The sequence below is a fragment of the Poeciliopsis prolifica genome, unplaced genomic scaffold, assembly GCF_027474105.1.
Source record: "Poeciliopsis prolifica strain line A6 unplaced genomic scaffold, Auburn_PproV2 SCAFFOLD005, whole genome shotgun sequence".
Lineage (NCBI taxonomy): Eukaryota > Metazoa > Chordata > Actinopteri > Cyprinodontiformes > Poeciliidae > Poeciliopsis > Poeciliopsis prolifica.
The window spans coordinates 1,837,043-1,853,925 of NW_026562380.1; the positions used below are offsets into that span (position 1 = coordinate 1,837,043).

The 16,883-nt window shown below is 36.2% G+C and overlaps 1 protein-coding gene across 1 annotated transcript in view; it reads right to left on the bottom strand.

Annotated features, from left to right (window-relative positions):
* b3gat2 (beta-1,3-glucuronyltransferase 2 (glucuronosyltransferase S)) overlaps positions 1-16,883 on the bottom strand; it is a 38,156-nt gene that overhangs the window by 2,044 nt on the left and 19,229 nt on the right. The window contains exon 3 of the mRNA XM_055030278.1: positions 5,064-5,212. Within this exon, the coding sequence (XP_054886253.1) occupies positions 5,064-5,212 (149 nt within the window). The remainder of the gene's footprint in view (positions 1-5,063; positions 5,213-16,883) is intronic.

A 16,883-nucleotide genomic window follows, 5' to 3' on the forward strand; every position in this document is an offset into this window, starting at 1 on the left:
AACTATTTGAATCAGCTGACACGTTTCTCCTGTTTTTACTGTCCCCCACGTTTAAATGTTTCAGATCAAAACCAAGGAAAATCTGAGAGTGATGCAAAACTAAAAATGGTTTGATAAATCCAAGTTGGACTGATATGAAAAAGAATAAATTCTCCCTAACATTACTTAATGCCTAAAACTCATTTGGCGTATTTTTAGCTACGCCTGGTTCAAATTCTGTAAAAAAAAAAAAAAAATGAGCACTTTTTGCTGTCCAATTATTAATCAGCTAATTTAGGAAAATGCAGATTGATACTACACTGTATTGATGTCATGTTAAATGGAAAAGCATGTTGATGTTAGAATCACTCTTTGCAACAAATAATCAAACATAAGCTAAAAGAGTGCTATGTTGTTGCATTTTAGGCAAAAAAAAAATCTACTTAAAAAACAAATTAAACTATTTGTTAAAAATCTTTTAATGCATTTTGAAAATTATTTAACGTGATTTTTATTTTACATAAAAAATCTGCAAAATATGCCATTTTTAATATTCGATTCATTACCAAAAACAATCAATTAATGATCAGAATAAGTGATAATTTAACCTATAATACTTTTTCAGCCCTAGTTTTAATGTTGCCGATCACTTAATAGATTAACCGTCAGAATAATTGACTGATTGACAAAAATAACTGATAATTTAAGCTATGATTGTAAGTCTGAACCCTTGTTTTAATGTCATTGATTATTTAATTACTTGAATACTCATCAGAATAATTGATTAACCATCAGAATAAGTGATAAATTATAATTGTTAGTTTCATTTTAATGTTGTATGGTCCCTGCTGATTCCAACATCTTCAGTCTCAGTTACAGTGGAGTTAAATGTCCCCCGACGTTGACCACATCTAATCCGTAATTTGGAAGAGCACTCAAGCTGCTTTGCGAATCAGATCGTCCAGACCCGACCAGCTCCCGGCCACAGATCCATTGAGCTCCACCAGTGGAATAAAAATGAGGCTTAGCAGCAAACTGAGACACCAACAGGAGGACAGACTCATATGGCAGCAGGACTCCTCTCCCTCTTTCCTTTTTACCCTTCCTTTATCTGCTTCCTCTCCATCCCTGCTCAAGCTTCTGCACCTCTCCATCGTCTCTCCATCCTGTGGGATCATCTGTCTCCATCTGTTCCTGCCTGCCCCCCTCCTTTCTTGTCCTGTCACTGCTGTCTGTTGCCATTACTGTCCTGCTCTAACTACATCTCAGCTCTTGTCAGAGACCGACCCGGCCGTCAGATGAGCATCACTGCCCGACAGCATCAAGGTCGGGCTCAAGGCTCTGTGATCTGAACCCAGGTAGCTCAGAGCTATCGTGTTGTAGCTGCAGGCGGCAGCAGCATGTTATTGGAATCACACAGTTTGAAACACAAAAATGACGTCAGAGAAACAACTTTGAACCAAAAAACCTTTTCTATCCAGGAAGTTTCCTGGAGCTGCTTTGACGTTTCTGTTTATTAAATAATGTAACTCGTTTGCTTTCATTTCTATTTGCTGGATGTTTTATGTGAAAACTTTTATTTTGTCAGTAGATTAAATTCAGAAATTATTCAGGCATCAAAAAGGTTAATAAATTCAATAGATTCTGGCCCAAATCAGTAGACATAAAACTTTGGCAAGATTCCATCCATCCATCCATCCATCCATCCATCCATCCATCCATCCATCCATCCATCCATCCATCCATCCATCCATCCATCCATCCATCCATCCATCCATCCATCCATCCATCCATCCATCCACCATCCATCCATCCATCCATCCATCCATCCATCCATCCATCCATCCATCCATCCATCCATCCATCCAATGAAATCATGCTAGATTATTAATTGAATATTTATTTGTATTTTACTGATTAAAGAATCACTTAGTACATTGTAGCAGCAGAATGATGGATGTTTTGTCAACCAGGCGTTTTTAAAGATACTAAAAACCGACAGAATTAGTTCAATTAATCTATTAGATCAGGATTCAGCATCAGTGTTTCTGGACCTCTGAATAAATAATAATAACAGGTGTTACCTTGCATGTATACACAAATGATATCGTGCTGTTTTATCTGTGATCTGATGAATGCATCCCTCCTGTGTGTTAATGACTCATTGTGTTATTAGCCTGTATTAGACTCAGCAGTATGGCATCGCCGCGATGCTTTCAGCAGCCAGCTGGAAACGATGATCCAGCAGCTCTGGGGGTCTTTTTTCTATCCCCAGCAGGAAACGTTTACTGGTAACCACCCAGGAAATTGCAGAGCTACAGTGTGTCCTGCTCGCATACGGTGAACTAGGAAATTTTCATTTTCCGTTTTGTGATTGGTGGTGAAAAGGGCTGCCTCATGTAGATCTCTTAAAACACCCTGAATGGGTGATTAAAGCTACAGTACGTACATTTTACAAAAGTATGTTTTTTACATAAAACCTGAAATATCAAGTCCTTAACCTTTTCCCTGAGCTGCTATTACTGTCTGAAGAAATGCACAGCTTCTGGTTAAAAACAACCAATCAGAGCGAGGAGGAGGGCCTTAGCGCTGTCAGTCAACCTTGTGTAAGCGCTAATAAATGTGCTAATTGCAGATAAACAATTTACCGGTCCGAGAAAACTTGTTCATCGTGGCTAAGCTAGCAAGACTTAGCAGGTTGTGTTGTGGTGAAACAGTGGTTGCGTGAAAGAGAGCAACATGAGAGTGATTGACAGCGCTAAGACCCTCCTCCTCACTCTGATTGGTTGTTTCTGCAGGTGGAATTGGAAGCACTGGGAGAAGACGGAAACGCTAGATTCTTTTCACAAATCTGTCTTATAATGTCAAGACATAATGAAAATTTTAAGAAAAGTGTGCAAAAAGCTTCACCTTTTCACATATTTTGTGTGGAATGTAACTCCTATTTATTCATGAAAAATTTGTGGATTTTTTTATAGATATACCTAAAATATTGGAAAAACTATAGATACCTAGGTACTTGACATACTATTGGTAAGGCTGAGACAAATGGCTTAAAAATGTATCATGACTAACAACTAAGTTGCAGACTCAAAGTGAGCATTTTTAAATATTGAACAGGCAATATTCTGAGACTTTTTTTTTTTGTTGCAAAAGTGCCATTTAAGTATTTAAACATTTTCATCCATGCTAACGGACAGTTCTTTTACCTTAAATTGTACGTATTTCCAAGTATATTATGTGGGGTTGTGTCGTTAGTTTCAGAGTTTTACGATTCGGGCTTTTTGCATCCGCAGGATGAGGAAGCACAACAAGCCCCATAGCTTTACAGTGGGGCAGGAGCTGATGTCAAAGTTTGAGTTCAGCTCACTATTCAGGTTCAAGGTTGTCGTGCTTCCGTGTTCTTTAAGGTCTTTGTGTTATTTAGCTTTATTACTTTTGAATGCTTCTTGTGAAGAGCTCTAAGAGGAAAGAGGATAGAGTAAGGTTTTGTGAAAATGTTAGCTTTTCTTTGGAATTTGAAGTAAGACTTTGAATAAACAATGAGATATCCTGAGAAATCCAGCTGTTTCTTTAATCTCACAGCTTCAGTACGCGTTTGGAGCAGCAGCAGACAGCCATCACATATGGCTCATTTGTTGCTTGAAAGAAAAAAAAAAGCCATAATGGGATTCATTTCTCACAAACAGCCCTCTAAGTCAGCTCTGTGATGGCTGTCAAGAGGATGAGTGGCCTTATAAAGCCAAGTGCCAACAGGGCCTGTGGTGACTTCAGATGAACTGCATCGATCCAAACTGTCTGAGCGCACAACAAGAATTGATGGAGCCACAGTGCCATTTCTGTCCAATTCAGCCGGTGTGGGTCTATGTTTAGATTGTGCAAGTAGCTCATAGCATGACTCATGCTGTCAATAGTGAGGAGAGATGCCCAGTGGTTGGTTACCGCTGCCATTATCATGACTGCGCTTTCATAAGTGCCAACAGCGCACAGCGACATGTTAAACCTGAAGTTATGGCAGTGACAAACATTTTTTTTTCCTTTTAAAGATGATCATTTAATGCAAAGAGTGTCATATTAGTTGAAAAACTTAAAGCAAAAACCTGTTTTGATTGTGCTTTTGCACAGAATGCTCAGCTAACGTCATATCAGCTCAGATGAAATAATAAACAATCCATCTGGATAGTTATCCAAGAATCCAGCAGCGGTAATAATAACCAATGCTGCAGGTGAAAATCGGACTTCTGCAAACACATGAGAAATAAATCCTTCATAAATCATTTATTATTCTGACAATTAATTGATTAATCAGATAAAAAAAATTACTCATCTTGCAGAATCTTTATTTAACCACCAAAGGTTATTTTCTATAATAGAAATACACCAAAATATAAATAAACAAATAATTCCAGTTCTTTTTTAAACTAAGAAAATAAACATTTTATTGTCTAAAATACAATAATATTCCTTAAGTAAATATTTGGTCATTTGTAGCAAAGGATTAATTTTCTAACATGTGAAAAGCTCAGACCTTTATGCTCAACTCAGCATTAATACAGTGTAGAGCTGATCTGTTAATTATTATTGTTTTGAATTACAAAATGTACTTAATAGATTTTTTATCCACAGACATTTAACTGGGTGAAGCTGAAATGAAGAATTTTAGGTAGAATATTTTTACAGACAAAAAACATGTATTTTAGGTAGAGAATGTATATATTTTTTGTACAATTTTGGCTTTATTACTGCGCTGAGTGTTTTGTTCTTTCAGCAGATACAATTCTGTGAGTTTGCATACTGCACTCAATGATTAATTGATAACTAAATTAGTTGATAATTATTTGAATTATTCACAGTTGATCCAATTAATTATTTTAGCCCTTTGTGTTACATATAAATATTATCCAAATTCAATGTAAAGTACCTTAAAGATGATCCATAAATTATTAAAGTTTGCCTCAACATTTTTCCAAAATGAAACGAAAAAGACGTTTTGACTCCATCTGTGAAGATTCTTGACCTGCATTAACACCTGAAACCCAAAACCGCTTTTAAAGTCTGTCCCTGTGGAAACAGAGGTTACCGACCCGTGTGCAGTTGTTCGCCTTGGGCTCCAGCTCGGACACCTTGGTGATCTGCTTCAGGAAGTCGGACTCCTGCATCCCCGGCTGGGAGCCCCGCCTCTTGAAGAGCGCCCGCGGGTTGGCCAGGATCACCTGGAGATTCACCGAGAAGCCTGAGGAAGAGCGAGGAGGTCAGCTATCTCGGATTAAAAGAACGTCACAGGCCCGTCAGGATCACAGCAGAAAATTATGTTCATTCATGTTCCTATGGGAAATTCAATTACAGCAAGGCACCGGTTGTTTAGATTAGACGGGGTCAAAGGGGACGATGAAGCATCGACTCGTCCATGGAGCAGAAATGACTGGGCAGAAATCACCATCAGGGATGTAATTGAAGGAAGAGACACAAATTAGATTGTGAGATTGGAGTCACAATTAAAGGAAACAAACTGAGGGAAAAAGGCAAATATTTCTCCTTCTCTTCTGGGTGTCCAACATGTGGCCTTAGGACCACATGTGGCCTGGGGACGGATTTTCTGTGTCCCCCAATTACAACTCAAAAGTGACTTTTTATTTGAAGGAAAGTTATTAAAAACAAATTAAATAACGTTCTTGTAGCTGTACATTTTTGAAACGTTAGAAACTTTTTTTTTAAATTTCAGTGATTTTTACTCAAAAGCAAACTTCAGTGCACCAAAATCTGTTTTTTTCACTAATTTAATAAACTTGGCCAAACACACTAAGTTCCAAAAAAAGTTAGATATTACAAAATCATTTTAAATTTTCCATTCTTACAAAAAGTCAAATTACTTTTTTAAATAAAGTCATTCTTAAAGTAATTTAAGTAATTTATTAATCATGCATAAAATTGATCATTAAGGTAAATAAAGTCGATTTCCCAGGTAAAAAGGTTGTAATTTTCTTCTGATTTTCAGTTTTCGCTTTAGAAATTACTGGGTCTTTTTGTCGTGCAAGTATTTCTGAGTTCACCATTTTTCCAGCGTGACAATAACTTTTGACACCATGTTCACTCGCCCTTCACACATCAGATGTGTCGGCTGACCTCAAGGCCAGAAGTTATAATTTCACATGTGTTGATCCTCTTTTACATATCTTTAGCTCACAGCTAGACTTTAAGGCTGTTCTGTTAACTGAGATGTTTCAGTTGATTTTTTTTGGACCACCCTGATGTACTTTTTATTTTTTATTTGTTGTGTTTCCAGATTTTGGTTCCATGTAATGACTCCAGTTTACATGCACATTCAGACGGTGCATACACTCTGCGTTATGTAAATAATTCAGGTTGCTATTGGCTGTAATGTGTGGCTCCTTCAGACTAGTAAGCAGCAATTAGCAAACACCAGGTGCTGAGCTACTTCTCAGTGCAGTGCTGGTAAAAGCATTGTTAAAGAGGCCTGATTATGTATTTTCCAGGCACATAGAGCCATTTCATAGCACAATCCAGCAACTATTTTAACTTAAAAATATGATTAATGTCAAAATTATTTAAAATAATTTTATTTGTAATTTAACGCCTTGAAATTGGGCATGATTTCAGAAAGAGCAGGAGTTTTTAAAGAGACAGAGTCCCAATTTCAAGGCATTAAATACGCAGTAAAATTTTTTAAAGTCATGTTTGATATGTATTCCATTTATGACAGTTGAAAGTAAAATAGTTACTTGATTGTGCACACTTGACATATATGTAGCATTTTTTAACTACTGAAGCTAACATAGCTTGTGCTACAAGGTGCCTGGAAAACACGATACCGCCCCTTTAAATAATCTTTGACTAACGTCTGAAATCTGTTAATGAGTTCACCAGATTTCAGATAACGTTTAGCATGATCTGGAGCATCTAGCATAGATATAGAACTTATAAATCTTACTGTCCTTTCTATGTGGACTAAAAACCAGGAAATTGATATTTCCAACACCTTGATGAACCAAAGAATGAAGGGAGAAAGAGTCTCTGATACCTGTATCTAATAAAGCGGCCGGTGATACAAAGATATCTCAGACTTTCAGTTTAATAACATTTTGAAATTATTACACTTTCTGGTCATTTTACCTGCTGCTTGTCTGTAACATTGCTAAAAAGAAAATAATGAGTGCCTGAGAAGAATTAGCTGTGGTTAATGAGAAGGGAAAGTGATCGAATCCATGTCTCAGAAGGAGTTTGTGCGATACGCATCATAAGATGTAAACAGAAGCGTCGTTTGTTTCCAGTGAAACCCCAAAGGACCGTCTTAAAACAAAGCTAAGCCGCCAATCACCTGCTGAGTTTATGAGAAAAAAAGCTTTTAATGTTCAGGTCTGATGAACAGAAAATGGGCTGATCCGATGAACTACTAATTAAGAATAATAAAATGAAGAGATGCAACATAGCAAGAATAAATAAAGATCTTATTATTAGGTATTGCACATTTACTCTTTGATTTATTTATATATTTATTTACTTATTTTCTCTCTCTCTTTTCCACTTCTACGCAAAATATGTGGGTATTTAATAATAATAATGCAAATCATGAAAAAACTAAAGGAAAATAAAGTAGATTCCAACCCACATTTGTAAAACAATTTAATTGTTTTTGTTGTGACACCTTATGATTATGTCCTGTGTTTTGTATATATTAAAATGTATTCATTAAAATGTACACATTTTAATATATGCATTAAAATTGATGCATTTTGTGTGTTTTACTTTTGTTTATTTTAACTTAGTTGCTTTTGTTCATTTTTTAAACCAGTTATTCCAGATCAATACCTCTTTTTACAAATTCAATGTAATTGAAAAATACTTTATCAATCCAAACGGGAAATTAAATGTTGTTTTAACTCTTTAATTTAGATTCTTCAAAGAGTTATTGAAGATTGTGCTGGCTGTTTTCATTAGTTTTATTTTTCTTATTATTTTATATAAAATATTTATATACAAATCTATCTATCTATCTATCTATCTATCTATCTATCTATCTATCTATCTATCTATCTATCTATCTATCTATCTATCTATCTATCTATCTATCTATCTATCTATCTATCTATCTATCTATCTATCTATCTATCTATCTATCTATCTATCTATCTATCTATCTATCTATCTATCTATCTATCTATCTATCTATCTATCTATCTATCTATCTATCTATCTATCTATCTATCTATCTATCTATCTATCTATCTATCTATCTATCTATCTATCTATCTATCTATCTATCTATCTATCTATCTATCTATCTATCTATCTATCTATCTATCTATCTTATCTATCTATCTATCTATCTTATCTATCTATATCTATCTATCTATCTATCTATCTATCTATCTATCTATCTATCTATCTATCTATCTATCTATCTATCTATCTATCTATCTATCTATCTATCTATCTATCTATCTATCTATCTATAATGTATTAAAATACTGAATTATTCTGGTCAAGCTAAATAATTTATTCAGCTCCATATTTCCTGCAGAGCATGGATGTTGAAGCTTCTGGTTCAGAACATTACTACTACTACAGTCTATTTGTAGATATTTCTCAAAAAGCAGCCAGGCATTCAGTATCAGCACAATTAGTGAATATTTATTTATGCATATTATTGGTGGGTGGTTTTCTGCTGCAACTGGTGCATCAGCGATTAAATTCCCCCCCTCTGGGAAACGTCTCTCCAGCTGCAACACTCGACTGGAAAAGAGTGAAATTACAAGTTACTAAGTTCTACCTTTTCTGACTGAACTTGGCATCTTTGTTGTTGTAATTTAACATTATTATAAATGTAAAGTTTGTCCAAAAAAGTGGCTTGTTTGTTCTTTGGATTTATTTTGTTTGGTCAGTTAGTAACTGTGGTGCGTATTCTTGACAGGTACAGTATTATATTTTAACACGTTAAAATATAAAGTGTTTCACACGTAATTTTGCCTTGTTTTGTATATGTTTTTAACTCTTTTAGCTACGTTTGATTTTACAAATGTTAACTTGAAGTTTCTGGATTTCCTGTTTGTTAGAATAAATACAGTGAACCTGAATGAGACGAACAAAGAAGGGCAACATGTGTACAAATCTAACTTGTGTAGCAGCCACAGAGTTATTAGGCCATGCTGTTATTACTGCTCCAGGTGTGATACTGCAGGTTTGTCACGCAGATATACGATGCAGCTGAAGTGGAGCAAATAGATATGGGAGCAATTACAAGATAAACATCTTCTCACCTGGAAGCAGCTGCGATGAAACAGATCACTGCTAATCTGAAACCAGCGAGAAAACAAGACGCTGAAGCAGATATTACTCTGGACCAACACCAGAGTCTGACCCGAAGAACCAGAAACACATCAGCCTGTCCACAGATCGATATTTAAAACGCTTCCTTAAACATTTTTTTTAATTCCTTTGCCTTTAAGAATTTTTCTCTCAACAATATTTGTTTTGTTGTTGCTTTTTTTCTTTAGCTTTTTTTATATTTCGACATATTTTGTACAGCACTTGCTATTTTAAAGTACTTTACAAACAAAGTAGTTGTAGTAGTTGGTATAGTTTTACATACACATACAGCTCTGGAAAAAATTAAGAGGCCAATTAAAATGATCAGTTTCTCTGATTTTACTTTTTATAGGTATATGTTTGAGTAAAATAAACGTTGTTCTTTTATTATATAAACTATTGACAACATGCCTCCGAAGTTCCCAGCAAAGATTTTGTATTTACTTGCAGAAAATGAGAAATGGTCGAGATAATGAAAAAGATCCAGCGCTTTCAGACCTCAAGTAATGTAAAGAAAACAAGTTTATATTCATTTAGAAACAACAACACTAATATTTAAACTATGGAAGAGTTTAGAAATCAATATTTGGTGGAATAACCAGGAGATTATTGTTTCTGTTCAGATGAAGAAAGTTCTGGCACATCCACAAATTGATTTATTCTGTTCATCTGCTTAGTGTGCGACGCTTATCTTATTGCTTATAATAATATGTGCTAGTAGTACATGCTACAAAACAAACTACATTAGGGAGAACAGTAGAAGATGGTCTGGTCAGAATAAAAGTGAACTTTTTAGGCTGCATGATGTGGTAGAAAACTGGTACGACCTGCCATCCTGAAAATGTCATTCCAACATTTTCCAACAGGAGCAGAAAAGCTTGTGATGGATGGAGATAAATGCAAGGCAACACTGTTAGGAGCTGCAAAAGACAGGTTTGGATCAAAGCTCATTAATGTTTTAAATAATGTTGCAGGGCTCAGACATTGATGTTATCAGACATTCTCCCTTCATTCTCATTATTAGTTGTATTGCAGAAAAGAACAGGAAGAAATTTCATGTGGTGAATTCACAAAAAGATGAACTCACCACGCTTTCCATATTTATATCTTAATTATCGCAGTTATGCTCTGTAACGCATTATTTTGTCAGATGTGTAAAAACATTGAATGATTATGAATACCACTTCCTCTTAAAGAGTGCATATATGTTGAAGATAAATGAACACACAAGGTGATTGCTGCGGTAATAATATTTCCTGGCACATCCTCACAGGCTTTGCTGGTTGATCTCAACTTGATTGCTGAGTAACCCGACGCTTTAGGCCCCAGCGCAGCAGATATCTCTCTGTTATCCTCTTTATTTACATGCACAGCAGCAGCCAGTCTTCATTTCTGTCTCCTCTCTACCTCCTTTTGGTTATTGGGCTTTGATGAGTTTTTAGTTCAGAAGCTGATACAAAAAAAAGAGTTAATCTATTCAGAGTGACAGGTTCAACTGCTGATTTTGAAGGAGATGTTTTTATTTTGCAGGTTTTTGTACTTCAATTTGTGTCTCTACTGCTTCTAAAAACAGGACTTCCAGGGATTTTTTTTTGGCAACAAGTTGATATTTTTGGGTGTCTGGAAAATGAGCCATTTTAAAAACTTTCTGAATTTAACGTCACAAATTAGCAGGGACTGCCTGTTTACTAGTGACCACAGAGAAACCAGCCTGTTACCTGGAGAAGTTTTATTTTGTTGTCGACTTACCATCTAGAAACCACCTGCTGCATTCTTGTTGGCTGTGCAGGAGGCTCTACTTATGCTTTTCAAAGATATACAGTTGTATAATTGCTCATCTGTCTGCAGCCATTTTCACATGCAAAAGTAAATGTCGAGTGGAGGGCGTGAACAGCAGCCGATTATTTGGATATTTGGACAACCGGCCCTAAAACAGCTTATAGGCAGAACTGAGCAGACTAAAACCTCATTATCTTGGAATGATTTTGTGTTAAAAATGTAAAGAACTTGTTTTGTTTTGCCTAAAGACCAATTCTAACATGTCCAATGAAGCATAATAGGTCACCTTTAAAGATGCTCTTCAAGCCCTGCAGATGAAAACCCTGAAACTCCACCCGTGTGATGGTGTCATTCAACACAACAGTGATTCCATTCCTGCAGTTCAGGAAACTCTTCCAGCACAATCCCAGGAACGGACGGTAATTGGATCCATTTTCGCTATTTTTGTTTTCGAAACAGCGACAATAGCAGCAGGAAATCCATGGAGAAAAATGTCATGTGCCAACTCTCAATGTGACTGACAAGCAACAACAGAGACGCAAAGAAGGAAAAACACACACAAAAAAACAAATCTCCATGGAAACTGTGCAGCTATCACCAGCTAAAACAAAATCAAGCAGAAAAAGAACAAAGCCAGAGTTCAGGAAAATTCCCCACTGATCCCCATGTGACCAGCTGTTAAAAACTGAACGTAGTGGTAGCATTCAGCAGTCAGCATCATATTGTGTACACACTGCAATACAACCAGCATTAAGAAATTAAGGAAGAAAGTAATTAAAAAAGTAAAGAGCACAAACACAATGTGAGCCGGAGCGATATAATAAGACACATCAAAAATAAAATCGTCTCATTTTGTTACCGTACCATTATATTCCAATCATTTCATTGATCAACGTGTAACATGTCCCCTTTAAAAAAAGAGACTTTTATTGCTTTTTCTGGAGTGCAGTTTAAAGATTTTCTAATTAGGGACACATAAATATTTATTTTTTCAGACTCGTCAGCAATATAGACCTTATTATTGAGTTTTTGATCTGTTTGATTTACCTGAAGTATTTTAAATAAACCAAACAGTCTGTTTCTAAACATTTATACTCCAAAAAATAAAGTAATTTAGGTGTGAATAGTTGCTTCTTTAGCCTGCATAGTTTCCAGAAAAACCAAAAATCAGAAAGGACAACCGGTCACTTTATTCCACTTTTAAAAAAAACAACAAACAAAAACATTGTTTACTTAATACATTTCACTGTTTTAAAGGTGAAGATATTACATTAGTGACCTTTGCCTAAATAAAGAAACAATTATAAGCTAGTTAACCAATAAAGGTAGAACATTTAAAGGTAATTTGTCGAATGTTTCATGGCAATATCTAGAAAATATCTTAAAAATCAACCATTTATTGCTTTTTTTGTAGTTTTGTGTCACCCCTTTCTGCAGCGATCAAAAATGCTGAGGAATATAAATAGCAAAATTTGAGTTTTTGAAAAGCTGTAGCTGTTTTGGTTTTAACTACAAGCTTTTGGTATAATTTGAAAGTTCCGATCTCACTTTTTTTTACTTGAAATAATTTGTTTCCGTAGCTAGCAGGCCTCGTTTTTTTTTTTTTTTACCAATATAGCTGTCTGTTAACCAGCTAGTTATCTTGAAAAGTAGCTGCATAAAGCTCATTTAGGCCAAAGGTTTCGTGACGTAAGAAAATCAGGTGAGAAGTTAGCAACAACCCAGACAGAGGACAGGGACGGAGACATTTCATGGCTTCACTAGAGCTTTTTTTAAACAAAAATGACCTGATTCAGGCAGGACTGACCTTGCTGGTGGCAGATCAGATCCCACTGAACGACAACAAGGTGTTTTCTGTCCTGAATCTCGGTAAAGCTTTATTTCTGATATATCGTACCATACAGCCATTACTCGGGAACCTGAAATGTTCTGCAGGACTTAACAAGCATCAGAACAACCAGGTTAAGGATTTTCTCCCAACACTATTGCTTCACACTGTTCTGAGTAGTTAAATGTTTTTTTTTTTGTAAATGAAACACCATCAGGAAACAGCAGAAAAGATGCTAACTTCAAATTGGAAGCAGCTGGAAATGAACAAAATCCCAAACTAATGCATGTTTTTTAAACGTATTGCTTTATCCCAACCTAAAATCGAAAAGTCTCAAACTGTGGACAATAAAACATAAATAAACACATTAGGATGCATGGTTTTGACCCCTGCATGTTGTTTTTCTGCTAACTTCTCCTCCCACTTTGATAACGTTTGCTCTCTGCTCCTGCCGTCTCACCATCGCAGCATCAGGATATAAACACCAGGGTTACTCAGGGTTAAACACTTTCATGTCCCCATCCCTGAAAGCACTCCCAAGGCACAAGTAGCACTTCAACGAAGGTACAAGCCTCTCTGTGCTGCCGTGTGTGTTCCTGCACAAAAACTGCACTTTGTTTTTTACTCCGTCTTCACACACACACGTTTGTTTCCAGCTGTAAAACAAGCTCTTATTTAACTGCATGCTTTCTGCATATTCATGTCTGCGTCCTGGAATAATCAGCCCGCTCCTCTTGTCTCAATTCAAGTGACTGCAGGTGTGTATTAGCGTCTCTTCCGCCGTGTGTGTGTGTGCGTGTGTGTGTGTGTGTGTGTGTGTGTGTGTGTGTGTGTGTGTGTGTGTGTGTGTGTATGCACAATCAGAAAAACCCACACAGGCTGAGGTGAATAGTATTCCACACCGTAATTGTGCAGGCTCCATTGTGTCTGGATAAATGAGACAGAGCAGTGGATGGGAGGCTTTAGTGGTCTGCTAACAATGCAGCGTTGTATAACACAATGCTATAAGACACAGACTGGCACTCGCTGAGGGCTCTGCAGACACCCCATTGTAAATCCAATGAATAATAATTTAGGAGTGAATAAAGTTTGGGCTGTTTACTCTTCGCAGACGTCGTCTATGCAAAATTTAAATCAAAAAAAAAAAAAAAGGAGGGAAAGACAAACATCTTAACGCATCCGCAGCAGTAAATCCTTGCATAGCAAATTGACTATGTAATTACACAAAGCAGTGCAAAATAAAGGGGCATAATTACGGTGTGGTTAGGGATGATTTAAAATAAAATGGAGGGATAAGGACTGCTTACCTGCTAGCATGCAGTTGGGCAAGAAAACGCATAAAAACACACCTAAGTCTCTTGAATCCACCGCTCTATCATGTTAATCTCTTTTCAACTCTAGTTTCTCTAACCATCCACTGCTTCCAGAAAAAGCCCACATTGAGGAGAAATAACGAGAGGCGACAGACGCTGCACTGTTATTTGGTCAGTGTGATGAATAACCTTCTTCCAGGTCGGTGAGGCTGTGGATGCTGATTGGATTTTTACAAAGGAGGTCAAAACAGATTGATGGATCCATGTGCTTCATCTTTTCCTTTGGTTGTCAACACTATAAGTGAAGTCTTTTTAAAAACTGTGTGCAACATCTCCTCCAGCTGCACATTATTAGGGAGTTTGATTAGATTTTATATGTCGAAAGTGAGGAAAATAACTACTGTATTTTAATTAATCTCTCTAATTAGTAAATAAACTAAATTGCACAGTTTTTTGGTCACAAATGTGCTTCTTTTGTTTGATACTATTTTAGAAAAAGAATGATTACACCCTGTCCAAAAAACTTTAAATAACAAAAAATATATGAAAGACGTTTATGTAAAAGAAAATAAAAATGTTTGGTTCCAGAACTCTAAGCCAGATGCCCATTTTAAACATAAACTATAACCAATCAGTCGATTAAGGATACTTCTGATCTGAGATTTATTTTTCCTCGTTCCAATCTCTCCATTGCTGAGAACAAAACCCAAGATCTGTCAAAGGACGGCAGGTACATATTAGGACCATTGCAAAGAGAAAAAAAGAGGAAATTTCCACCAAAAACTCAAATATTTTCAGAATAATCTCAGAAATTTTCTGAAAAAAAAATTTCTGAGCACCAAAAGTCAACATTTTGCAAGAAAAAACCCTCAGAAATGTTGAGATAAATCTCAGAAAAATTCTAGAAGAAACTTGGAAAATTTAAAGCTTTCAAGTTCTGAAAATTTCCAAATGTCAAAAGTTTTCGACTTCTGAAACTCAGGAAATTCACAGTTTGTTCTGGAAAATTTCAGATTTTTTTTTTCTTTGCAAAATTTTGACTTGGAGTTCAGAAATTTTAATTATTATTATTATTTTAGAAAATTTCTGATATTATTCTCAAAATATCATCATATTTTGTCTGAAATTCATTCTTTCTTTTCTATCTACAATTGCCCCAATATGCCATTGTACGTACCTATGATCCTTTGGCAGCTCCTTTTTTAATCTACAACGGCCTTAAAATGCCATCATAGGTACAAGATCTTAAAACTGCAAAAAGCTTAAATGTGATTAAAGTCCAATTAATGGAAAGTCCTCAATTTTGGGGCAAATATTTTCAAATTGTACTGCTGAGCTCACTGCTTTAGAAGGAAGAGAAATACTGAGTTAACACCCTTCCCACTGTCAAACACGGAGGGAGCTGCATCATGCTTTGAGCATGTTCTCCTGTCAAGGGAACAGGAAGGACGCAACACTCAGAGACCAATAGACGTACCTAGATGGGACTGTGAATGGTAAAACCTTCCTTCCTGAACCAGAACTCTTCCAAACTCTAATTATTCAGCATGACAATAACTCAAGATGCACCATTAAAGCAACAAATAAGTAGCTTAAAAATAGAAACACATCAATCCTGTAGATCTGTGCAGCGAAGCTTTGGTTTGGAAAGCAGTAGTGCGGAAAACAAAAAAAGGACCAAAATGTTTCCTGAAATGTACACAAACCTGAATCCATTTTTATTCTACGAATTCAAATGAAATTCTTGGAAACTGTTTAGAAATGTCACAACTTGTTCAAGATTATTCAAAAACACATATTTTCTAACTGTTTCAGTGTTCGGTGAGATATTTTTAAACAGTAAAGCAAGAGACGTGATCAGGCGTTGGATTTTTCACAATCAGTTATCCTGAAACTGTTTACTCTGTCACTTATCAGCACCGTTTTATTAAACGAGGCTCTTGAATCCCGCCTCGTGATTTATCAGAGGAATAAACTACGAAGCAAAGACACGCAGCAGCTCCTCTGTGGAGGAGTAACAGTTGGAACATTTAATTGGAAAGATCAGATCTCATTTTATGGCAAATTAATCCATGAAAAAAAAAATTGCAGCTCAATAAAAAGCAGCATGATTTGTGTGAACACGCTTGGAAAGAGAGAGCGCAACTCAGTGTCTGTTTCTGTTTTTCCCCGGCTGGCGGCAAACAAATCAAAAATATTCAATCTAATTTCAGCTGTTCAATCGAGTCCTGAGAACTTGAACAAGAAAGAATGGTTTTATTATGCTTCCTTGAAGAGATTAAGATAGGTCTACCAAACATGTTTATTACATTCCTTGCACCAAATCATTCTTAGATAATGAGATTTTACTCTCCTCAGTTCTTCCTATGAGCTGCTTTTAGGCCTCCTGTCACTTTAAATCCAAATAGGCTGCTGCTGGCCACGCCCCCCAAACGCAACATTTACACTCACACACGAAAAGGGCCGCAAACAAATGCAAAATTGTACAACTGTGCATCTTTGAAAAGCATAAGTAGAGACTCCTGCAAAACCAAGAAGAATGAACATTTGTCCTTTCCGGCAGCCATTGGAGTTGAATGGCAGCACTGTGTGAGTGGGTCAAAATTCTCCCAGAACCATATTCGAGGGTGTTTTCACCCCTGATACATCGGTTCAATGTG